Consider the following 25,648-nt stretch of genomic DNA (forward strand, 5'->3'; position numbering starts at 1 on the left):
TCTCAGCAACTCTGCACAATCCCTTGGGGGCACTCAGGATCCTAGGGGGTCTCCAGGAGGGTTCTTAATCCTTAGGATGGGGTGGGGGGAACAAGAAGGAGGACTTCCCTCTACCCTCTCCTCCCATGAGGAGAGGATTGGGTGGGACGGACATTGGTAAGCACTCACCAGCCCAGCCAGGCCTGTGCCCAAATACAACTGTGTGGGTGGCTTCCTGAACCACGGGAATTGAGCCAGTCCCTGCCCCCTGCTCAAAGGCAGCATTTGCACATAGAACAAAGCAGCCCTCTTCCTAAAAGATATTTCTCAGCTATGTCCCTGACAGTGGCGTGGGCTGCAGTGGTGGGGCTTGGGCTGTGGTCCTCAGAGGGGAATTTTTCTCAGAGACAGCTTTGCTGGTCTGGGAAGGGAACCTGGGCTCTGGCCCTGGGAAATGTCCCAGCTACTGCCTCTGCCAGGAGACAAGCTAGGACAGGATGCTGGGTGTCTGGACCTGGGCCTGGTCCCCAGACTGGCCTGGTCCAGTTAGGAAGACCTGCTACCCACAGAGAGGGTGAGGGATGAGAAGAGATTAGAAGCAGGAAGAAAAGAGAGTAGAGATGGACTCTTCACCTGCCCCCCTCATTTCTATTCCTTTCCCCTTCCACCACTCTTCCTGGCTGCTCCCCATCCCCTGGGGGGATTCAGCTGAAATACAACCGGCCCAACCCCAGCACTGTGGGCTGGACAGGAGCATCCACTTTGGATCTCTCTGTCTCTCCTGTTCCCCACCCAAGAAGCCCCATTTCTAGAACTATTAAATCAGCTTGCTTCCAACCCTGATGGTACATGTGCACCCACCTCAGCCCACACCAACAGTCACACGCCCTGCCAGGTGTCCATGCATCATTCACTGAGCATAATCCCCCAACACACACACACACACACATGCACACGCACACGCACACACATGCATGGCTCCTGGGCTAAAAGCGTCAGCTTGTTCTGTGGAATCAACCTTGCCAATTTCCCCCTTTGCTGCTCTCCATCATTTGCCTGCTCTGTAATTTGTGTTACTTGTGACATCTTTTGTGCACAAGTCTTGCCTCTATGCATCTTCAGAGAACCAAAGCTGGTGCTGAGACACAGAAACTAGGCAGTCCTCACACGCACAGCCACACCCCATCACAGTGACAGTGTCAACCCAAGGAGGATTGTGCACTCGCACACACTCACACACACACACTCTGGAGCTCCCCGCGTTCAGTCTGCAGAGAGCCACCCCTCCCTCTCTGCAAGCCCTCCCCACTCACTTCCAGCCTCCCCCATCCCACCTGGTTTCCCCCCTCCATCCCGGAGCTGGAGGCACCAAGAGCAGGCACCAGGTGTAAACACCTGGTAAAACCACAAGACAGTCAAACAAAAAATCACACAAAGGATCCCAACGGGAGGATCCTATGGGCTCCTTCCTTCTGCTGTTTCCTCCTGCATCCTCCAGGCTTCCTCCCTCTGTCCCCCGACAAAGAGTCACCAAGGCCAGTTCAAATCGATTGTTTTATTGACTGTTTACATACAGACGCCTTTAGAAAAGGGTGCGGACTCCAGGGGGCTCTTCTGCCCCGGGCCGCACTTGTGCTGCGCTTCACGGACAGGGCTGGTCCCGATGCCCCAAACCCCCCACCCCAACCCCTAGGCTTTTCTGCAAGAAAGAAAAAAGACCAGCGCCCGAGTCGCCGCGCCGCATCCCCTCTCCCCGCCCTCCCTCCCGCCCGCCTCCCTACACTACCCTTGACACACTTTTACAGGACACAGACTTTTCTCCTACAGAGCACGCTCGTCTAGGACTACAGCCGCGCAAATGTTACTATTCTCGCGGAAGGAGAGGCGGGGCGGGGGGGGGGGCGCGAGGACCGAGGGGCTTTTCTCCATCCGGATCCCGCCGCACGGTCACGCGCAGGCTTTGTGCGAACCGGGACGCTCGCCCCTCACCAGAGACCCGGTCCAGGAGGCCGGGGTTGGCTTCCGGCGCCCCTGGTGCTTCTCGAGCTGAGGTCTGGGCCGCATGCAGCAGCGGAAGCGGAGCTGTCGAGTCTCCAGAAATTCCCGACTCACCTACAACGAAATTGGCCCGGGACCAAGGCCGCACCTCCGCGGAAACAGGGCGCGTGGTTTTGCGGCGCTTTAAGTTAGGAGAGAGGGCGAGAGAAGATGGATTCCCCCCATCCCCAGACACACACACACCCAGTTTTCCCAGAGGCTAGCAAGGGAGTGTTAGCACCAGATCCGGAGTGTCACTGTCTTTGAAAACAACGAAAATATGAAAATCGGAGCGCGGAGCTGAAAGGCGCCGCAGGCACCCGTCTCGGCTCCAGCTGGTCAGAAGCGGAGTGGGGGACGGGGGACAGAAGCGTTTGGTTCCCCAGTCATAAGGGGGCTTTGAAACTAAAAACTGGGGAGTTGCCACAGAATCCTGGCTTCTGGGATGTGCACCCCGGAAAGGGCGGAATAGGGGTTGAGGCGGGACCCCATAGCGCTCCACGCTAAGGACATCTCCTGGGGGTTCCGGGCTGACCCCCGAGCCACAGCATGCCCATCAGATGTTTCCAAAGTCTTCTCCCATTTCCTCTGGCTTCCGAGCCCACTGTGGAGCGGGCTCGGGGCGGATTTCGCAGATAATTGCAGTGGGAACGGAGAAGCTTGGGTTTTCGCCTCACGGTCAGCGGGTGGTGTCTTATACAGGGAGGGAGGAGCGGGGAACTGTGCTCGCCATGGAGGGGAATTCAGGCCACGAGGACAATGACCGTCGTGGGTGGGACTGGTAAAATCGTCCCACTCCCCACTAGAAGTCCCCAGTAGTCAAGGTTAGGGGGTGGAGTAAGTGAAAGTTGGGGGGGCATAAGTCCTGCCAGCCCAAGGCTTCTGCTCCCAGGCACCCAGGGTGGGGGATGGGAATGGGCTGCCAGACGGGCTGGGGGTTCAGCCCGCTGTCTGCCTGTAGTTGCCGTTAATCTCCTGGGCGATGTCGACCGCTTCGGCGCCCAGGGGCAGCCGATCACTGTACTCGGAGCCCGCCTCGAACTCCTCTTGGTTGGCCTTGGACTGGGATTCCACCAGCGAGCAGGCCGCCAGGCTCTCTTCCCTCTGCAGGTCCCCACCTGGGTCCCCCTGCTCTGCTTCTTCGTCAAGGCCCTCCCCGGGGGTCTCCTCTGGCTCCTCGCCGCCCGCCTCGCCGCCTGCCGGGTAGCTTTTCTCGGACTCGAGGTAGGAGGCACGCGGGTCGAAATCAGCGGCGATGCGCTTCTCCATGGGATCAGGGGCCTGCGGCCTCAGGATAAGACGGTAGGGCTTGCCCGGGTGTTTGGCCAGCAGATGGCAGCAGGCGGCGCCCAGCAGGGGCACGGTGGCCAGCACCAGGAGGAACACGCTCACCGCCACGATAACCAGCAGTGAGGGCAACTCTTTCTTGGTGGCGAACACCACTTGCACGTGGCAGGCCTCGCCTGCCAGCGCCAGGCACACGGAGTAGTTGGTGCCGGGCCGCAGGCCACGGAACCAGTAGGCGTTGACGCCCTCCTCTACACGCGACCACTGCACTGCTGCGCCGCCCCCCGCCGGGCACAGATAGAGCAGGCGCAATGGCCGCCGTCCGGGCCGCCCTGCTCCCGCAGCCCCGCCGGGCCCAGGGCCCCACCTCGCCGCCAGTGGCGTCAGCTGCACTCGCGCCTCGCGCTCCGCCACGTCCAACGCGATGACACCCAGCTCAAAGACATGCGGCTTGAGCTCGGCGCTCTGGTTGAACGCGTGGTTGGACACGTACCGCGAGGGGTCCCCGTGGCCACAGCGTTGCTCCTCCACCGAGTCAGCAGAGACCTGGTCTTCCGCCTCTTCACCCTCACCTGCCTCCTCGTCCCCCTCCGGCCCCTCCTGTGTCTCCCCGAGGACGCTAACCCGGCCCAGGCCTTGGCTTTTGATTTTGCCCTCGGGCTTGGAAGGTAGGACACTGTTGCCCCGGGTTTTGGCTGTGGACTTACGCTCAGAGGTTGGAGCCTGCCCATCAGGGTCTCCCCCTGCGCCAGGAGCGTGCTTTGGGGGCCCTGCAGCTACCACTGCCACGCGAACCGACGTGGAGTTGGCACCCAGCTCGTTGTGGGCACGGCATGTGTAGATGCCTGCCTCCTTGGCACTCAGGAGGGGCACCAACAGGGAGCCGTTTGTAAGGGCCAGGAAGCGCGGGGTAGCTGGGGGCGCGGGCCAAGCGGGTGCTGGAGTCGGGGTTGGAGGCTCTGTCTGCGTTGGCCCGTCCCCATCTCCTTCCTCCTCCCCGTCTTCCGCTCCGTCCCCGTCGTCCTCCCCGCTCAGGATCGGCGGCACTAACACTACGGTGCCCCCCGGGATCTGAAGTTGCCATTGCAGGCGGGGAGTGGGGTGTCCTTCGGCGACGCAGTGTAGCATGAGCGTTAGGCCGGAGCGCAGGGGGCTGCCCGGCGCCTCAGGCGGCGGCTCAACACTCAGATGCACACTGGGAGGTGCACAGGACAGGGCGGGCAGGCGGTGCACCGGCACCCCCTGCAGCGCAGGAGGAGAGGCGCACGCGATGGAGTCGGGCTCCGGTAACGAGACCCGGGTGCTCGCAGCCCAGGCCTGTAGCCACACAAGGCTGCAACCGCAGTGGAAGGGGTTGTGATAGAGTTGCAGATGTGACAGAGCGCTTAGCGCATCGAAGGTGCCAGGAGCCAGTGTACGAAGCCGGTTGTTGTTGATGCGTAGGGAGCGCAGGTCGGGCAGTGCACCGAGTGCGTCCCGGGGCAACGAGCCCAAGCGGTTGTGGTTCATTTTGAGTAGCTGTAGAGCGCTCAGGTTACGCAGGTCGCTCCATGGGAAGCTGGATATGAGGTTGTGGCTCAGGTCTAGGTTCTTGAGCTGGCTCAGCACCGCCAGCGAGCCCAGCTCCACGGTGCGCACCTCATTGTGCGCCAGCCACAGCGACGTGACCTGCGTGACGTCGGCGAAGGCCCCACGCCGCAGCACGGTGATCTTGTTCGCCGACAGACTAAGCGTGGTCACGTTGGCCGGTAGTCCTTCCGGCACCTCGCGCAGCTCCTTGTAGGCGCAGTCGGCGAATTGGTGCGCGTACTTGTCCACACAGGCGCACGGCTCTGGGCACGCTCCGGCCACTCCTAGCAGCGCCCAAGCCAGCCACAGGGCCCTCAAGGGCACCATCGCGGATCCTGCAGGTGGAAGCCGGGGGAAGAGGGGAGAAAGTGACTCACTGAGCCCCAGCTTCCCTTCCCTATCCATCTGCCTCCTCCGTAAACCCAGTCTAGGGCAGGTCCCAGGGCTGCGGTAACTTTCTCCTCTGTGCCTAGGAGCCTCTCTTAGGCACGAGTTGGAGCTCAGTACAAGTCTTGGGATTCAGTGCTTGCTCCCTCTCAGGGCCCTGACTTCCTTTTCTAGCTGCCTCGTACCTTGCTCTTTTTTCTCTACCTATCCCATCAGCCTGGGGCTGAGCCCTCCTCAGAGTGGGCCGCTAGCAGGTCTGCCCTGGGCTTTGCATCGAGCCCTGACTATGTTTCTAAGCCTTCGTTTAACTCAGTGAAAGGGATACATAGAAAGGGTATTTTTGTCCGTGACCGCCTGTCCTCCCTTGAACTCTTTGTCCCACGGCACGGCACTCGCCCACACACGCCCATACAAGCGCACAACAATACAAACACACGCCCAGGCACCTGCCATCAAACCGACAACTTCTGCAGGGGCTTAGGGGTTCACAGCACATTTCCTAGACATACAAACACAAAGACACCCAGACACAGACACAGTATTATCTTGGAGACCTCATTGTTCTCTCAACTGAACACAGCACTTGTACAGCGTTCTCCACCGCGGGGCAAAGTGCTTTCCTGTTCATTGTGAGAATTGACAGACACCAGGGCACAAGTCCTCACACAGACCAACCCACACACAGGGACACAGGCGAGCACTTGCGCCTGTACACAGCCCTCTCAGACTGAAATCCCACCGGATCAGCAAATGCTGAGAACTTGCTGCAGGTGGCAAGAGGTTTGGGACCGGGGAAACAGACTCGTCAGGTCCCTCTTTGGCTGCAACTGAAGCTGCCTGCCCTGGGCTGCAACTCCTAGGAGGGGAAAACCATCAGGCCCCTCGATCAACCTTCCTTCTGAGGAAGGAGGTTCTCCTCTGAGCTGGGACCAAGAGCAATGGAGGCAGGTCACTAAAGATTCTCGCTCCCCCCTCTGCATCTTCCCAGACGGCTCCCATGGGGGCGAGGGAGTCCCTAGCCGATGGGTCAAGGGGGCTGCCACTAGCTAATCAAGCAGAAGGCTCAAGATTCTGCCTCTTTTCTGCAGCCCACAATGCCTGAGGACAACCCCCCCCCCCAATAAAAGATTAGTACCCGCAGTCATACAAACGCACTTACAAACAGATTCTCCTCTCCCACTTAGGACTCCTGGCAGGTTCGGCAGAGCCCCTCCCACCCTCTGGTCTTGGGAACCCGCGTTCCCCACTCCCTCTCGCTCCGGAGGGAAGGCCCCTCCCCTCTTCTTCCCGGTCTCGCCTAGAGAGAGCCGGCAGGGTCTGGCACCCTGGACGGGATTTACCCCCATCTGGGTCAGCGTTACAGGGTGGTCTCCGCTGCTTACCCGCTGCTCGCCGACTCTCCGCGCGCTGCCCTCGGGCTGCAACCCCTTCTCCAGACTTGAGGTAGTGGAGCCAGGACGACAGCCCAAGGGCGCTTCCCACATCTGTTGCTGCGACTGTGGGGAAGATGGGGGAGAGGCAGAGAAAGGGACAGGTAAGTTGTGGACTCCCCTGGCCCTGAGGTCCCACTTCAGTTTTTCCTTTCGCCTCTGTTCCCCCCACCTCTCACTGGCTGCAGATTGAAGAGCCCTTGCGCGCTCCCGGGCTCAGCAGGGACGCGCACAGCCTCTCCCACCTCCCGCATCATCTACATTTGTTAAAGCCATAGAGACTCTTCCCCTGGCCAAGAGACGTTGGTGACAAAGGGGCGCCCCCACGCCCAGCACCCCGGCTTGGCTCTTTCCAGTTCACCACACTCCCATAACCCTCGTCCCCCCCCCATTTACACATCTGCAGACATTGTCACTATCCCTAATCACACGACTCCCTCCCCATTCAAACGCGTTGGCACAGTCACAGACCCTCGCACCCTCCACACAGTCGCTCTTCATATGTTAGAATTACCCATCATCATGTAATAATCGCATCAATGTGTTGAGATCTCGCTAGGTTCACACACATTTTCAAAGGCACACCTTCACCCGGGACGCTCAGCATTCCCCCCTCCTGCATGCACACACATTCATGAGCACTCACCCTCACGCGCGGGTCCCGCCAGAGCCCGTTAGCTTTGCTGCTTAATTGAATGCGAGCCTCTTTTACGCCCCGCAACACGTGAGACAAACCATCTTTGAGGAATTTGGGGGAAGGAAGAGCTCACGCCTGAAGGGGGGAAGCGTGTCTTTGCCTTAAAACTCTTTTTGCAAAGGCAGGCTGTGGCACAGAGAGTCCTCACGCGGGACCGGCTGAGCTGCGCTCCGCAGGGGTCGCGCGGACTCTTCCTTCCCGCACCCCTGCTGCTAGCCGCCTCCTCCCCGAAGCCACGTTCAACACGATGCATAATTGATAGTGTTAGCAGAGCGCCTCACCCTCCCTGCTATTTTTGCCTGGCTCTGGGCAGCTACGAGCCCTGGTTTCCCCAGCTCCCACCTCACCTCTTGCCAGTCCAACCCGAAGACTAGAACGCACCGCCCTACCGGGCGCTCCCCTGCCCAGCCTCCTCAGGTCGACTCTGTACGTCTCGCCTTTTGTGGCTAAACCAGCGCTGGAAGCCCACCGCCCAGCTCGTGGGCCCGTGCGCACCGCTGGGTGGGGCAGGTGCGTTGGTACCAGCCTCCGCTCCCAGGAAGCCGGCCCGAGCACAGCCAAGAGCCTCGCCCTCAGGACTTGCCAGCTAGGGGCGAATGGGGCTCCGGGGCTGCAGCAGACGGCGGTATGGAAAGGGATGGTTCCAAAACGTGTGCTCCTTTTGAGCACTGTGGGTTGGAGACTTCAGGCTTGAGCGTCTCTCTCCATCCTCCGCCCCCGCCATCATCTTCACGGTCTAACGAGCAAACACACCATCAACCCCACACACTAGCCCCCAAAGCCTCTGCGGCCCGATACCGCCCTAATGTTTCACACCCTAACACAACAACGGGCCTCAGCAAACTCGAATATTTGCTGTTCCGGACTCTCGCTTCCTGTCTCTGGCGAAACCCCGCTATTTCTTTTGGCGACAAAGAAGTGGAAGCCCAGGGATGTCGAGGCATTTGTATAAAACGCGATTTCTGTTCCCCCTCAGTGCCCGTGGGAGCCCTGGAGACAGAGTTGCTGACCAGAATCGGAAAAGGGGTGCAGGCTTCGGGAAACACGCAGAGCCCCTGCCTTCCCCGGTTTTTCCATAGACACTGAACACTCCGGGCACACGTGTTCCCCCCAGCCCTCACTCGGGCCGTGGCGGTCTCTGGAGGTGGGTCGGTTTGGGGCCTCTGAGATCAATCTTCCGATTTCAGTGTTGAGCATTTTAATGAGCTGGGGAGGTGGGGGAGAGAGACGGGTGAGGAGCTCTGCCTCTAAAGAGACCACCCGATCGGGGTTCCGAGGAGCCTTTATAAATTAAATATGAACAGACTGGCGCACACACACTTCGCATCCTTCCCTCTCTCCTATTCCTGCGGTCGCTACAGGCAGCCCAGCCATCTGGGACCAGCGCATCTCGCTCAACCCAGAATTCAGAACCCAGAACTTCATTCCATCTGCCTGTGCCTGTAGTTCCCACAGACACCCCGGGGGAGGGGCGCGGGGGCGCTCTGAGGGAGAAGGTGTCTTCGAGGAGGGAGGAGGAGTAAGAGGATCTTGACTGTGCGGTGGGGGCAGCGAGAGCAGGTCCCTAGTCCGGGAGTGAGTCCGGGCGGTTTGGGCCTGACTGGGCGGGGGGAATGGCGTGGCCGGCTGGCCTGGCACAGACTCTTTGTCTGCGGAGCAAGGGGGGCGTCCTGGGTGTGTTGTCCGCGCGTCTTGGTAATCCTGAAGGGCAATTCGAGGAGCCTTGGCCGAGGAAGAGGCATCTGGGGAGCCGGGGGCCCAGCAGCGAGGTTAGAGAATAGGGTCCTGTATGGGGGTCCTGGAGACTTTCCCTGGCGGGGGGAGGGGAGCCTGGCGTAAAGGCAGTGACCGAGGCTCAGGCACGGAGGTGCGCGACTTGTGGACCTTCCACCCATTTTTCACCTCTCTTTATTTTGTGTGTTGGGGGGTTCTCTTTGCTTTCAGCTAGGAGGCGTACAGGGAGGCAAGCAGGGGATAACTTGGAAGGGTTGAAGGACTGGAAGACAGAGGCTGGGGAATGGAAAGAAAAATAAGCTTGCTCACTCTCCGCGGAGAGCTTCCCGGACCGCAGGGACCCCACCCGCCCGAGTCCTGGGAACCTTTGGGGCCCGCGAGCCAAGAAAGACCCCCTTTCCTTGCTCTTTTGCCGGGGATGCAGAAGCCAGGGGAATTCTGCAGGGAGACAGGGCATCAGGCGCCTGGAGGGCGACTAAGGGCGCAGTGGTCACCCAGGCGAAGGCGCCGACTCCCGCGGACCCCCGCAGCTCCCGCCCACTCTCCAGCAAGCGCTTTTGTTCCCCAAGCCTGCCCTAGGGGAAAGACAACCCTTACCCCCGCCTTGGACCCTGAAGAGTTCAGTGCCCGCCCTAGCAGGGCTAGACCCCGAGTCGCCCCGGGCAGAATTCGCCGAGGCCTGGGATGGGAGGTACGAATCCAGGATCAGCCTCCGAGCTCAGCTAGGAGAAGACTGAGAGCATCTCGACCGGCGCCGCCGGGCGCGCAGGGGCCTCTAATGTCTGTAATGTTGATAATAGTACACTTACTGAAGGGCTGGGGAACCGGGAACGAAGATAGCACCCCCACCGCCGCCCAAGCCTTTGATGGTTAAAGAAACAGACACCTAATTAGGTGTGTGGAAGTAGGGGAGAGGAGGGATACAAGGTTCCAAGACACCAGCGTGGAGGACCCAGATTTGGAATCTACAGAACCCGGGCTAAGGCTTTTTGACCAGGCTGGGGTGCCGACCCTAGATACACCCAGGGCGGAGAGCTGGAGCTCTGGGCAGCTTTTTGTGGACCTCTAACTTCGACCTTGCCGATCCGCAGGGTCCCGAGAGTAGGGCGGGTTAAAACCCCCGGATCCCGGCACCAGCTACCCGGGTTCTGTCTATTCAAAGTCTCGGGCCCAGGCCTGGTTCGCGCGCTCCCCCTGCTGGAAACCGCCTGCCGGGCTCAGAGGCGCGGGGCAATGGCTGGGGTACCCTGGGCCCCGAGGATCGGCGGCTTGAGCCCCGGACCCAGGCGTGCACTGCTCCCGGCTCTGCATCCTGTGGCGCAAAGTTCCGAAGTGGGAGACGCTAAACCAAGGCACCGAAGCTTTCCTTCCCATGCCACCCAGCGTGTGTCCCAGGAATCTGCAGCCTCCTCACCCCTGCCCAACACAGGCACAGCCCCGGCTTCACACCCCATTGTGTTTTCAACGCCCAGGGCACAATAGGCACCCTCTGGATGCTCGTTGAGCAAGCCAGTAAGTTTAGTTCTCCTGGGACGAAACCGTCCTGTACTCCTCCCCAACCTTCCCCGTGAGGCATGAGTGCTTTCTCTCTGAGTCCAGTACCCAGGCCTAGAAGGCAGTCCTTAAGTCTTCTAATTTTGCAAGGGACTTATAAAATGCCCGAGATCTGAAAAAGAAAATCTTTTTCAGGCTCTAAGAGGGGAATAGAAAACTGCAAAGTTGGAAGTAATAGATATTTGATTAAAGGTTTAGGACATGTAACACTGTGCAGACAATTCAGTGCACCTGCACTCAGAGCTGTACATGCCCTTGTATTTAACGTGCCAGGTGGGTGATTTAATGAATGAGGGAGAGCCCCTGAGAGTAAGAAAGCCAGGACCCAGAAGGGCATCACAGATCCCCAGCATAACAGCCTACTCAGCAGACCCTTCCCACCTGCCCTCCAGCCAGAATCTCCCAAACACTCAGCTTCCCACCTTTCAACTTCTGGAGTCCCCGTTTATAAACCACCCCCAACCCCTGCCAACTTCCATCTCTCCTTTCCCTCATACACATGCTACATAGTGGTTAAGAGGGAAGGTTCTAGCATGAGGCTCCACCAGGTACTCACTGTGTGACCTTGGCCAAGTTACTTAACCTCTCTGTGCCTGGGGGTGGGGAAGGGGTATAAATAAGAATACCCATTTTATTGGGTTGCTTGAGGATTAAATGAGTCAATGCATGCAAAGCACCTAGTACCTGGTACTTAGGTAGTGCGCAGAAATGAGCTTTTATTTTTTTCAACAATAGCTAGAATTAGCCATCATTATTACCTTGCAGCATTGGGTACAGGTATGATGAGATGTTCTGCTGAACATGCTTGTGTCCTGCTTCCCCAGTAGGGGGAAAGACCTTGGCCCTTCCTCCAAATATCTCTCTTCACTCCCCCCTACACCTCCCACACACCATGGCATAGGTAAAAATCAGAATTACTATTATTAGTTGTAAAGATCTCTAGTCTCAGATACTTAAACCCAGATTCTGACATTTGCAGCTGTCACCAGTGTGCCTGTTTGGGAAGAGAGACCTGCAGCTGCAGGCTTGGAGAAAGGTTTTTAATTAAAACCACAATCTGTTTAAGTATTTATTGGGCTCCGTAACTTTAATTATTTTCTAGGGAAAAACAGAAAAATCCACATTTGCATATGGGAAGACTGTTGATTTCAGAGGAGAGTAGCAACCTGTGGCAGTTTGCTGGAGGCAACTGGGAGGAATTTCCTGAATGGTTCAAATGAAGCTTGACATTATTAATAAGCTGGGATCCAGTTCATGATCTTCCTCCCAGTGCTTTCATGAAATTAGCTTAACTTTCTGGCAAGGCTCTTTATTGCCATCAAAATTAACGACAGCTCTTCCAGTGGCATCTCATGTAATTATCTGGGTCTGTGCTTGTCTCACCAAAGATGGGGGAACTCCTGCCTGGAAGAGGCAACACTCCTGCCTGGGCAACGTGCTTAGCTATTCTACCCAGCCCAGGCAGGACTGGTTCCCCCAGAGTGGGAGTCCTGGGCAGCCAGCCCCTCCATGGCAGTGGGAAGCAGGGGAAGGGAGGTCAGGGAATTATTTATGATGCTTCCATCTGCAGATAACAAAATTCCCATCTCAGTGTTTTAAACTATTAAGCGTATCATCTCACAAGCAGGAAGCCAGGCTGGCGGCTTCAGGGCTGGTTGATTCAGTAGCTCAATGACATCGGCAGGCTCGGGTTCTTTCTGTCTCTCTCCTCTCCCTTAACAGGGCTTCAACTTGAGACTCATGTCCCTCGGTGTCATTGGAGGGCTTCAGCAGCAGCTGGAGTAACTTGCTTATCAGTAGCAGACTAGCGGAAGAGAGAGACTCGATTCCCTTTCCAGAAGCCATCACCTCTCCTGAGGTCTTCTTGATACATATTGGCTTAGGACTCCCCATCTTTGAGCCAATCACTGGCAAAGGGGATGGAATTGATTGGCTTAGAGTAATCATGTAGCCCTGAAATAGATGTTGAGGAGTCAATCCCAAGGTTCACTACAAGCAAGAAATCCCCTTGAAATAGAGGTTGGGGAATTGCAGGATCAGAGTAATCTAACATTGTATCAAAATGAATTGAGAGTGACATAATTATAATGAACTGTAGTAGATACCCCCTTACCTGGAAATTAGACCAGTCTATGTCCACAGTCCATGACGAGGGTCAGGGCTCAATGTGTGACCAGGATCAGGGAGCTCTTTTGGGTAGGCATACAAACTATTCTCTGCTTTCATAGAATTCTTGAAAGGATAAAAATCTGTTCTTGGAAATGCCTGTGCTGGGATCCAAAGCTATTTTGGGAGCAGTGGAAGTTTCAGTCGTTAGTTGGGTATTTATGAACAGGAGACGTTTCTGAATTCAAAGATGTTCCTACATGACTTCACATCCTGAACATGTCACCGGGTCCCATGGCAGAGGAGAGAGGCACTTTACTGTCGAGGTGGAAAACAGGAGGAAGAATTCTACTGGTCTTATGAAGAATGCAGAGACAGCACAAAGGTGCCAGCTTCACAAATTTGCCGCGTGATCTTAAGCAACCCCTTGGACTCTCTCATTCTAAGTCTCTGCCATTGCGAAGGTAGAAGAATGGGCTAGCTGTGCTCTGGAGCCCTTCCAGGGCTGCTGTCCTGGGGTGCTGTGGCTTGAGAAGCAGGTTTGCAGGTTGAATTGGGGCCTCTAGGGAGCGTCTGCCAGGGCTTCCTGCAGGAGGAGGTCTTCAGAAAGTCTGGGGACCACCGCTTACCCTCCTCCTCATGCCCCTGGGCAGTTTCTTTGTTTTCCCCACCACACTGCAGCCTGCCTCATCTCTTGAGACGGTCAGCACACCTGGGCCCAGGAGCTAACCACCCCCTTCCCCAAACTGCTACACACAACTCTGTAGGTAGGGGGAGTCCTGCTACAAAACACTTCCTTCACATAGTAGGAGTGGGGGGGGGCGGTGGGCAGAGCGGGTGATGTGATTATAGATTAAACCTGACCAATGAATGTTTCAGGAGCCTGGTGTGTAGGCCCAGGAAGAAAGGCCAAAGCTGCCAGGAGCTCCCTGGCTGCTGGGGTGGGGTATGGGGACGCGTGATGCAGAAGGGAGACACAACTCTTCCAGCAGTTGAGGCCACTCCTCTCTGTTCTGGGACCCTCAACTGTCCATTGCCTGGTGCCATCAGAGAACACGGAGAGAGGTCATAATAAATATGTAGTCAGAGACTCCCTCCCCGCAACCCAGTGTGGTCCCCAGCAGAGCCCACAAGGGCAGGGCCCAGGGAATCTCCTCCTCCATCCCTCAGACTCAAAGCTCTTGGAAGGTCACCCAAGGTCTCTGCATCCACTGTCCCCATCAAAGCCCATGGGGGCACATGGCGGCATGGACCAAATTGAATTTCCTCCTGGGTATCTTCAGTCTCTTGCTGTCACCAGGCTTTTCACTTGTTTTTGGATGTGGTTTCCCAGAAGCAGAGCTGAGACAAGGATTCACACACCAGTGATCCGTTAAGGAAATGCCTTAGCAGAAACCAGCAAGGGAAAAGGGAAGCCATGGAAGGGGAGGAAGCCAAGCCAGGGTATGATTTCAGGCAGTCTCAGCCTGACCCCAGGAAGCTCTAGGCATAATCACACCTCAGTTTGCCCTGATTCAGGTAGGGAAGCTTGGCTTCCACAGACGCACAGCAGCCGGACATTCTCTAGGGGCTGCCCTTGGGGATGGAAACTTCTAGGCGTTTCCCTCTCTCTGTGCCTGTAGGCAATCAGTCCAGTAGCTGAAGGACAGGCCTCGGAAGAAAGTCACAGGTATGAGCTGTCAGAAGTAAAGCACACAGAAGCAGAGGGATGGGCATGCAGAAACAGGTCTGCTACGCCATTCATTCCACAAATAGTAATTCAGTACCCCCCAACCCCCCCCCCCAACCCATGTTACCAGGTGCCCTGATTGGCCTGGGTGCTGCTATGAACCAGGCAGATGATGTCTCTGCCCTAAGAGAGCTTACAGGCTCCCGCATCTCCCAACATGTTCAGACATCCTGTGTGTGTGAACCTTGGGGCTTCTGAAAGACTAGCGTCCCTTGGACAGGCTCCATCTCCTCCATCAGGTCACCTGGCGCCAGAGCCGGAAGGACTCTTTGAAACCTGCACTTGTCTTACTTAGACAAAGGACAGACAGGGAGTTGTCCAGAGTTGCAGAACATCAGAGCTCAGGGCCTGGAGGTCTTCTCTCCCTACCCCTCCGCTTTATTGGAGAGAAGACAGGCCAAGAGGGAGGTCACAGAGCAGGTAGGGCCGGGTAATGCCCCCAGCACTCAGCTTCTCTGAGATGCCCTCCCAGGGCAGTCTGGTCAAGGGCAAGCTGAGCTCAGTGGCCATCGCTGACCTTGCCGGTTAGGAAGCCCTTGAGACTCTCTGGAGATGTGGCCTCTCCAGTGGCAGAGGGCAGCTGTTTCTGGAGTGGGACGGGTGCCCCTACTTCAGGTCTCTTGTATTAGCTCACTGTAGTCCTCCTCCAGGGCTCGTGGGCACCAGAAGCAGAGCCATGCACATGTCTGGGAGGGACGAGGTTGTGCCCTGGATTGGAGCAGCCCCAGTCGCAGCATGCTGACCCCCAGCCAGGCAGCCAGCTGGGGCAGAGGTTTGGAGGAAGGGGAGCCCTCCCTCGGGTGGGTCTTGGCCCGATGCAGACGTGCCTTCAATCTGCACCCAGGCAAATCCAGTTCTAATGGCCACATCTTGGTAACAACCAGTCAGAGTTCAGTGTAAGGGGATCCAGAGCAGGAGATCAGGGGGTGGGGACTTTTCCACTGACTTCCTGTGAGACTTTTGGAAAAGCTTCTCTCCCTTCTTGGTTCCAGTTTCCTCTTCTGTGCCTTGGGGCTGATCATCCCTCCCCACCCCACTGCCTCAGCTGGGACAGTAGCTCAGATCTGTCACATTCTCCCTCATCTGGCCTAACCCTACTCAAATTCATCCCCAGGAGGGACAGCCTCCCCCCACCCCCCGCAGTTCTCTGCAATGTCCTCTTTGAAGTTCTCCCAATAGGCTTTCCTGCCGCCTGCAAAACCAGCATGGACAGGCTGGGAAGGGTGAACCGGTGCAGCGCCTGAGATACCTCAGCCTGTCTCCCCATCCCCCCCACCCCCAGCCCTTATCTCCAGACCCAGCTGGAAACTTGATGTGTTTATTTGCTTCTCCCAGGACCTCCTCTGTTCAACCCACATCTTTGTTGGTGCTGCCAGAAAGTGACCTGCCTGCAGATGGCTGTGTCTGGTACCCAGGTTGGGGCTGAGGAGGGAGGGGACCGTAAATCCCTCCTGCCTGCGGCCCGCAGGGTGACCCCGTCGGGGTAGAGGAGACAGTGGAGGAGGTTTGGAGAGATGGGGACAGAGGCACCAGGAGAAGGATTTAGGGACAGAGTTGCCCAAATCCTAAATGGACTGGAACCAGAAGGGAGGGAGGGGAGGGAGGAGAGGAGGGGAGAAGCCTGCAGTGCTTTCTGGGAGTCAGCACAATGCCTTCTCCTCTGTGGCGTTGGATGTATAGAGTTATTTTTTTTATTGAGGATTGCCAGTTCACAAACTTTAGTGCTTTATGTATCTCATTTACTCTTCACAATTTTCTAAGTATGTATTGTCACCCCCAGTTTGCCTATGAGACCACAGAGGTTAAGTAGTTTGCTCAAGGTCACACAGCAGAGCTGGGATTTGAACGAGGTCCCTCCAAAGCCCACGTCCTAACTACTACTCAGCATCCTTGCCCACCCCAAGCAGACTTGACAAGGGCACCACCACCGTGGGCCCAGCCTCACCCACCCACTGCCTCCTCTTTCGTTGGTCTGATTTACTCTAGAATCAGTCCACTGTGGTGTCAAGCCAGGGCTTTATGGCTGTAGAACTCCAGGAGAGTGTCAGCCCTCGGGTAAATTCTACCCCTGGGCCCTCTGAACTTGGTCTGCACAAAGCTCTCAGTTTTAGACAATCAGACAAGCGACACTGGATTTCACAATGTTTCCCATCACACTTGTTTGGCTGGATAACTTTGTGGAAAATTTCTGTGGTCTGCTAGCTAGCTTTTGTAATCTGCTTGGCTATCAAATTTGGGATATTTATAATATTTATAAACTGACTTTAGCATCGTCCAGGCAGCTGGTCTTTAAAGAATTCTTCTGGGCTGAGTTTAAGGAAGTTCCTTGAGCCAAGAATGAAGGAATTTTTCCCTCTGTTGGCAGCAAATGCATTTTGTAGGAGTGGGTAGAGATTTTCAAACTTTTTGTTTTGTTTTTTGAGAGGGGGAGTCAGTTGAAATTCTTGACCCTTCTCTCAGTAGAGTCCCCGCAGGCATTTGCTTTATTCAGGTCCAAAAGGTTTGGAGCTGACACCTGGTTTCCGAGACAAAAATAAGTGATGGCGCTGCCCCCCATCCCTCCCTGTCCCCAGGCTCATCCTGGACCTGGGCCTAGGACTGAGTCCAGGACCAAGGCCACCCCGGGGAAGCATGTCCTCAGAGACCTCTGCCCACGTTCCCTCCCATCTCCCTGTAGCCTATTCTCACCTCACCCCCACCTGTGAACTGAGCCTCGTGGAGGGGCTAACACCCACATGACACTTCTTACTTGCATTATAACTGGGAATAGGGTCTTACCCTAAATCGTGCATTCTCAACAGGGGCAACATTGCCCCAGAGAGGATGAAAATTGGTCCAGGGTGGAGAGGGCACTAACAGCCTTAGATATTCCAGTGATTTCTGACCCTCCAAAGGACCACAGAACATAAACAGATATACAGTACATCTGTGTAAGGAAGAAGTAAAATGATCTCAATTTGCAGATGACCTAATCTTGTATATAGAAAATCCTAAGGAATCACAGTACTAAAATTTCACTGGGGGAGTCATGACTAGGAAAAAAATTGTCTAAAAAGGCTCCTTAGGGGGGCAATAATGGGCAAAAAAATTGGAGAAGCACTGTCCTTAAATCAAAAAATAGAATTAGGATAAGTTCAAATTCTGGGACACTGGGACCAGAAGGTTGGGGTGTGAGTTTTCTGGGCCCTGCATCATGTGAGATCAACAGACCAGGAGGGCACGGGAAGGAGAGAGTGGAAAACCACCCCCACCCGCCCCCCCAAATGCATGGCAATGCATCGGGCAGTGTGGGCCACAGAGGGCTTCAATGTAGACACAGTCTCCCTGTGGGGCAAATCCCAACTCTGCCACATTCAAGTTTAATGATCTGGAGCAAGGTACTCCACTTTCCTGCCCTAACCCCCATCCCACGTCCTGGACAGAACGCGGATGATGATGTAACCGCACAGGGTGTCTGGGGAGACTAAATGAGGTTAGCTGTGCTGAATGAGAAAAGAGTGTCCAGCATGTAATTATCTTTCAGTCGTGTTAGCTGGGAGCTTTATTCACCTGGTTGTCCAGGAGGCTTTCACACCTGGATGGGATGGGTCATTGTGCTCTCTCCAGGGTTCAGTGAGCTCAGGTGGAACCCCTGCTGGATGCTTCTAGAAAAGGATGGGGAGGGAGTCTGACTACACTTGAGGCTCTGTATTAGGGGGTCCTCCTCAGAAGTTCCTGCCCATCTCTCCACAGTTTCATGGACTTTTCTGTTGCTAAAGTGACACCTGTATCTTGAAGAGTGACTCTAACTCCATTCCTTTTTTTTTTTTTTTTTTAATATATATTTTGGCCATGCCTCGAAGCTTGCAGGATCTCAGTTAGTTCCCCGACCAGGGATTGAACCCAGGCCACAGCGGTGATGGCACCGAATCCTAACCATTAGGCCACCAGGGAATTCCCTATCTAACTCCATTCCTAATTAAATTCCTAACTCAGTGCCTAACTTTAATGACCAAATATGACCCTAAGTTTGATATAACCCCAAATCTTAACCTTAGGCCTCACCCCGACTCCTAACCCCACCCCATCTTATTCTGGTTTTAACGTGGGCCCTAACCTTAGCTCTAATCCTCACTCTAATGCCCCTGGTAACCCAGTATTTCCCAAAATTAAGTCCCCCACTTCCACAGTCACAAGTTTTGCTATACCTGTGTTCCTTCTGAGCTTGTAGTTACTTCATATTTGTCTTTAAATTAGACCTGTAAAGAATCCCATTTTAGCATCATTCTGAGCAAGCATGTTCCAGAAATCACGGTGTTGATAGGCTGGCTGTATTTTTTCTAATAGATGTTAAAATAAATACAAGGCGGTTAACACGTTAAAAATGTTTCTCCATGCACCATCTACCTAAAGATATCTCCCACACCACCGGAAGTATGCGTGGCACTTTGGAAAAGACTGCTGCTGCCCAGAGCCTTTATCTGACACCACACCCCTCGCCATCCGCGGGGAGCAGCAGCCTCGACACCGGGCCCTGTGGGGCTGCAGCGCCCTCTGCTGGCGAGTCTGGGAGCTGCTCTAGCTCAGCTCCCCTTCCATCTGGGCAGGATCCACAAGGTGCGACTCTCTCTGACTTGACATTTCATGTCACTAGCTGTGTAGTTCCTTTAACTGTGAGAACTGAAGAGAGGTGAGAAAGGACCCCTTCCTCTAGATATAGGGCAGCCGGGGTGTGAGGTGGAGACAAGTCTAAGGTCAGAGGAGGTGGAGGTGGGAGCAGGTGGGGCCTGAGGGAGGTGCAGGGTGAAGGGTCAACTCTGAATTATGGAGAATTGTCAAGGTTGGGACTAGGGGTCAGAGTGAGTCTAGGGTAGGAATAAGGGTGGAGGTGGGGCCGGCCAGGGCTGGATGAGGGGAGGGTGCAGGGTGGGGGAACAGCTGGGCCAAGCACTGGAGCAGCGGCTGAGTTTTGTGCAGTTAAAAGGAAGAGCAAGGTTGAGGTTAAAGCAGATTTTCAAGTGACCTTCCTGGGGGTGTCACTGAGCTCTTGGGCCTCAAAAAGGGGCCTGAGAGTAGGGGAGGGCTGGGAAGGGCTGAGCTGGGCTGCCACAGGAAAGCTGTTGTCTGCTCCAGGTCTGTATGGCTGAAACCTCCCATCTGGGTATTTTTGGGACACAAAGCCACCTACTGCTCAACCACTCCAAGGCAAACTCCCCTGCTCTCCTTCCTGGCTCCCTGGGACCCAGGAACCCCCAGCCCCACTAAGTTGTCTGCTCCATGCCAGATCTTGTTCTTTATTCCCCTGAAGACAAGCCGAAGTCCTTTGTTTGCTAAGATCCAATATCTGTTTATTTTTCTATAACTTATAAAGCATTAACACTGTCATCTTTGTTGTTAGTAAAATAAGATCTTACATTTGTGTGGTTCTTCATACATTAAAAGGCTACTTTCAGAAACATTTGATTGGTTCACACAAGATCCTATGAGGTAAAACAACCCATATTATACCATTTTATAGAGTCAGAGCCTAAGCATCAACAAGTTTGATGCACCAGACTAGAGTCAGAGGCATCTAAGTGAGGACTGAAACTCAGTGTCCTGACTCAGTGTCCAGTGTCCAGCTCAGTGTCCAGCAAGCTTGTGGTTAGTTGACATGGATAAACCTGAGACAGAATTCAAAGATGAAGCACAGGAGACATATTTGGATTCACAATTAGAGACTAAAACTCCAGGACTGGAATTTGGGCACCTGGGACAGGTAGGTGGGGCTAAGGGTAGTGGCACTGTTCAAATCACATTACCTGGCTCGTCACCCAGGCCAGGGGGGTTGCTAATTCCTACACTGCCTGTGCCAGGGGAATCCCTGCAGGCACTAATGAGAACTCCATCTGTGACATCCAGGGTACAGGATTTTCCAGCAGGGGGCAGAGGTAAAGTTCCTACAGACTCTGGTCTCTGGTCCCTGGCTCCCTCTAGGGGGTAATTCTTGAAGTTGGTGCTTCTTTCCCTCCAGGTGGCTCCCCGCTTTGGAGATGATCCCAGACAGGCCCACCCTGGTCTGCCCACTTGGAATGGGATTTCTTATCCTTGAGGCCCGTACCTGAGCAACAAGGGGCTCTCAGCTCTGCTAAGTCCTGAAAGACCCCCCACAAAGAACAGCTATGCCAGCAAGTGCCCCCTTCGCCAGGCAAGAGGCTGCTCAGTGGCTCCTGGGGTGGGCTGAGCAGAGTTTGTGATTGGTGCATCAGGCTTTGACGATTCACATCTTTATTAGAGGCTGTGACAGTGGAGCGAGGGCAGAACAGCCCTTTGCTGTAAAACCTGTGATCAACTCCATCTGAAGGTAGAAAGCATTGTGAGGCTGGGCCCGGCAGGCTCAGTCCCGAGGTGGGGCTGAAGGGAAGATGCTGTGAGGAGTGGTCCAAGCGCTGCCTTGCTGTTGCCAAGATGGTCATCACAGCCAGACTGAGGCTCCAGCCCCCTCCCCCGCTCACCCACCAGCCTGATTTACTGAGCTTCAGAGCCAGCGCCTACTTTAAATCAGAATCTTATTTGAAATGCAACAGAGTTCACTGTTAGAGCCAGCACTCTCAACGTGGTGGCACGTTCCTATGTGATCCCTCAGTGGGTCTTCACGGCCCCCCCCGCTGGATGGGGGCAGGGGTGTGGGTGCAAAGCCTTCACCCACATGAAAGCTGAGGCCATGGAGGCATCCCAGTATCAGGGGGCCAAGGAAGAGGGATGGGAGAGGGGCAGAGGGGAAGGGACGGTGGTTCTGCTAGTCAGACGAGACTGGCCTGACCTGCCTGTGTTATGCTGCTGACCTCTAGTGTGACTACAGGTTGGGGACCTTAGCTTAGGGCTGGGACCAAGGGTTCAAGAATGAAAACCTCCTTGACCACTGCCTCAGAGGCCTGCTGTCCATTCCTAAAACCCCAGAATGGCAGAGCTGGATGCGAGCTCTAGGACCATGCTGGCTAACCAGCCCATTTTATAGGTGGGGATGTGGGGGCTCAGGAAGGGGCCCTTCCCTGGGTTCCACTCAATGCACACAGTCAGGGCCAGGGCCAGGACCTTCTCTGCTGTTCCACACTGCCTGTCCCTGGAGGAGCAGTCTATCAGAGCAATGGTTCTGAAACTTGGCAGGCATCAGAATTGTCTGGAGAATGCACTAAAGCAGCTTGCTGGGAGATTCCAATGCTGCGGGTCTCTGGAGTCCACTGAAAGCGGCGCTGGGTTGGAGGACACACCTCAGGAAGGCTGGGGGCCGGGGGCAGTGCAGATAGCGTGAAGGGCAAAGCCTCGACTAAGGGGAGGCATCTGTGTGGGCAGGAGGAGGGAAGTAGGCTTGGAAGGGTCACAGTCTGGAAGCATGGACAGGCATGGAGCAGCAGCCCCTGTCTCTGCTGAGGAGGCCCTTTGTGGGTGAAAATACTCCACAGGGGAGGTGAACAGAGCTGGCCTCCGGGCAGGCAAAAGCTAGGAGAACCCAAATCCCTAAGGGGTGGTTTGGTTTGAAAGGCACTTAGGTACCCGTGGGACCGCTGGTGTTGCAGGCAGTGTCTGTGGGTGCTGTCAGCAGGTCCCCCCTGGGGCCATGGCCAGGGGTCGGGGAGGAGCGGCAAGGGCACCCTTGGGAGTGGGAATTGGGTGGCTGGGGCAATACGGGGGCCACTTCGAGAGCCCAGCGGCCAGGCCTTCTTCACCAGGGACCTCCCTGGCTCTGGCACCTTGGGGAGAGGGGCCAGCGGTCTGGTGAGCTAACTTTCCCGTGCTCCCAGGGCCGCACGGGGATCTGTGCGGTGGCTGCTTGGCAGGTGGCTGCTTGGCCTTGGAACCTTCTCTGGGGGATTTTTAGAGAAGAGGAATTTGGTCCCAGAGAAGGAAACTGATTCTGGACCAAATGACAAAGGAGAACTGGGGACCAGGACCTGGGAATGCTGTGATGGGCAGGGCCTGGCTCGGGGGCCCCATCCCTCTCTGTCCCCAGAAGAGCCTGAGCCAGTCATCCCTTCCTCTCAGCTCTGCTGGGAAGCCCTTTCTGCCAAGCTATGGCCAGCCAGAGGGGTAGCAATGCCTTCTGCCCCTGCTGAGGCCGGCCCTTCCAGCAGGCCTTCGAAGTAGGTGCCCAGAGCCTGCAGGTTGAGTGCAGGCTGGCTTGCGGGCAACGAGTGGGTCTGTAGGCTCAGGAAGCGGTTGTACTTCTTCAGGCCCCCCTGCGGATCACGGCGGTGTGCAGTCAGCAGCTCCTTGAAGCTGACCATGTGGAGGGCCAGCAGGCGGGCCTCAGCCCGGGGCAGGACAGCCGCCTGCACCAGGGGCTGCAGGGACGCAAAGCACTGCAGGCTGCTGAAGGAGTGGACGTGCGGGGCCAGCTGGGGGCCTGGGGACACCTCGAGGAGGCGGCACAGGTCGCGCATGGTCAGCACGGCTGCCAGGGCGCTGCGCTCACTCATGTTTCTCGCCAGGTAGGTCTTGGCCAGACTCTTGAGTTTGAAGCTGCTGGCCCCGGGCACGCACTCCCGGATGAGGGGCAGGGCGGCCAGGAAGCCTGAGATGGTGTTCTGGAACTCCCCCAGCTTGTTCATGTTCTCCAGGGCCTGGAAGAAGTTGGGGAGGCCAGGCCCCCACAGCTTATAGCAGGCCAGGATGGGCCGGCGCATGCTGCCCAGGAAGCACAGGAAGTGCTGCAGCCCCACCTCCAGGGAGACGGCCTTGGAGTAGATGTTGAAGGCCTCGGGCTGGATGATCACGCGGAATTGGCTTTCCTGGTTCACGGCCGCCAGCTGGCTAATCTTCTGGGCTGGGCAGGAGAGAAGGGCAGCGTGAGGCCCCAAGGGTACCGCAAGGTACCACCGGGAGCAGGGGGTCCTCTAGGGCTGCCGATACCCCCATCCAGAGACCCCACCTTGGGGCCTGCTGGCAGGAAACAAACATCAGCCTCAAATGCAGCTCTGACCCTGGCTCTGATGGGGACGGGGCTCAGAAGGGGAGGTGGGGCTGCCCTCCACGCCCCCTTGCTCCCCTGCTGGGAGTCCAGCTCCCTCCTGCCCTGCCACCTTCCCGAGTTCACCAAACACTTTCACTCCAGGTCCCTCCTGTCTGTCTTCTGCCAGCCTCCACCCACCTGCACTCGAGACCCCTCACTGTCTCTGCCTAGCCCTCCACTCCCTTTCCCCTGGCCTCCAATCCCATCAGTCACATAGCTAAGGCCCTCAGCTGTCAGAGCACTGGGTCAGACAGAACACCTGCCCAGTCCACTCTATGCAAAGCATGGCCCAGAATCTTCCAGTGAGGTGTGCAAACTGCTTCTCCGTCCTATGGAAACACCTGCTGCTTCCGTCTGCCTGGGCTGGCACCACATTGAGTCCAGGCCGCAGGACAGGGCCTGGGCTTTTGCAGGGCCAGGGCAAGCACTATGGAGTTGAGGGAGAAGGGGTCATACTTCTCTGGGACCTTGGCTCTGCTGGCCTCCCCGTGCAGCTACCGTGGAATGAATGGGCCCTGTATTCAGAAATGTGCAGTCATGGCCTAAGGCTGTGCTTGGATTGCTGGTCTCACAGCAGCGACTTTCACATCGTGCTTCTGTTTAGAAGTGTGTTCCCAAGGCTCCCTAAGATGGGGGTGGGGTGGGCGGGAACCCCTGGAAGCTCTTGCCTGAAGCCTTTAGGCACTGGTCCAAGCAGACGTCCTTATTCAAAGAACCAAGTTCAAGTACCTGGGAGGCCCAGTGCTCTGCCCACTCTCTGGCTGCAGCCATCGGCCAGAGCTCAGGGCTCTCCCGGACTTGCAGACGGCTCTGACTGCACTTATCCTGGGGACTCAGGGACTAAGCTAGAAAGGGGTGGGGGGTGGCCATTGGAGAACCCACTTTCATTGTCAATCTTGAGGTCAAAGAAAACCAGGGGCCTGGCTTCTGCTCGGGAGTCCTCAAGGCTCTTGTCCAGGACCCCGAGGGAACTGGGGCCCTCCAGCTGGAGGTCACTGGACTCGCTGCTGCTGTCGGCCAGCTCTCGGGAGGACTGCAACACAGAAAAACCAACAGGTCAGGGGTCTGCGGGGGGCGAGAGGGAGCGCGGTGGCAATGTGAGCCTGCGCCCGTGAGCAGGCGTGCATGCTTGTGCGTGCATGAGTGTGGCAAGGGGGACTCAAGCACATGGGTATGGTGGGGGCATCTGTGTGCACCTGAGGGAGGGCATGTTACTGGGAAAGGGAAGACAGGTCTCCAAGTGAGCACATGAATGGATGTGAACGTGCACGTGTGAGGGTTGTGCGTGTGAACCAGGGCATGTCCGTTAGTGCGTGAATAGGATGAGATCACGTGGGTAAGTGTGAGTGTGCGTGAAAAATGTGTGGGAATGAATGCAAATATCGTGTGTGTGTGCATCTGGGTGTGCACGAGGGGTGTGGGATTGTGGACCTGTGTTGACACGTGTGTGTGAAAGTGTGATACTTTGTGGGTGAGTGTGCGCATGGGTGAGCAGGGCTGGATGTGGAGGATCAGGGAAGGTGCCAGGGCCGAGGCTGGCAGGGTCCGACGTGTCTGCTCCTGACTTCGTCTCTCTGAGCAGACTCAGAACAAACGTCATAAACCTGGGACAGGGGGAAGGAGGCTCATCTCGAACCTCAGGTGTTTCTCTGGGAGGGGCAAGGTGCCTGGCTTTTCCTGTCCCCCAAGTGAGCTGAGGTCCCAGTGTCCTGCACAAAGGAGAGGGGAAGGCAGCTGGGCCTCCGGGACGCCAGCCACATCTAGGAGGATACACAGAGCCTGGCTGTGAGAACAGTAGAGAGAAGGCTCCTCAGGTTTGGCATCCAGGAGATGGTGCTTAGGGAAGCCAGAGGCCAGGCCTCCTCCAGGCTGGCACCTGAGGGTCTGTTCTCTCCCGCACCAAGGCAAGAACACTGTTGAAAGGGCTTGGGGCTGGGGAAGAGCTCTGGCTATAAGAGTTTAAACCCCGGGGCTGGAGCTAAAGAGAGAGGTGGAGTCTTTCATAATGTAGAGTTAATTGCTTATCATTTGCACACCTGCCAAAGCCAGACGTTCAGTCTTTGGTGGCCTGCTCAGAACCTCCTGTGGATGCCACCTGTGGACACTAACCAGACACTGGGAGGGACATGGCCAATGTCACAGGGCCGGCCGGGGGCACTGCTGGGACAGAG

At 56.3% G+C, this 25,648-nt stretch overlaps 2 protein-coding genes across 5 annotated transcripts in view; both read right to left on the minus strand.

Annotated features, from left to right (window-relative positions):
• Positions 1-2,955: 2,955 nt before the first annotated feature.
• On the minus strand, positions 2,956-7,213 carry ISLR2 (immunoglobulin superfamily containing leucine rich repeat 2). Its single transcript, XM_060095165.1, has 3 exons — positions 7,204-7,213; positions 6,642-6,755; positions 2,956-5,207 (listed from the first exon to the last, which is right to left on the minus strand). The coding sequence occupies exons 1-3, from the start codon at positions 7,211-7,213 to the stop codon at positions 2,956-2,958; spliced, it is 2,376 nt and encodes a 791-aa protein (XP_059951148.1).
• A 12,625-nt stretch (positions 7,214-19,838) lies between these two features.
• PML (PML nuclear body scaffold) overlaps positions 19,839-25,648 on the minus strand; it is a 45,075-nt gene continuing 39,265 nt past the window's right edge. The window contains exons 7-8 of one of the 4 annotated variants that reach the window (XM_060097017.1): positions 24,360-24,510; positions 19,839-23,286 (exon numbers count right to left, since the gene is read on the minus strand). In XM_060097017.1, coding sequence (XP_059953000.1) covers positions 22,507-23,286; positions 24,360-24,510 — 931 coding nt within the window. In that variant the 3' untranslated portion in view covers positions 19,839-22,506. Of the gene's footprint in view, positions 23,292-24,359; positions 24,511-25,648 lie in introns of all 4 variants that reach the window. The other 3 variants (XM_060097015.1, XM_060097021.1, XM_060097020.1) reach the window with 3 other exon arrangements.

This window comes from Mesoplodon densirostris, chromosome 4 (genome assembly GCF_025265405.1).
Source record: "Mesoplodon densirostris isolate mMesDen1 chromosome 4, mMesDen1 primary haplotype, whole genome shotgun sequence".
In the NCBI taxonomy this organism is placed as follows: domain Eukaryota; kingdom Metazoa; phylum Chordata; class Mammalia; order Artiodactyla; family Ziphiidae; genus Mesoplodon; species Mesoplodon densirostris.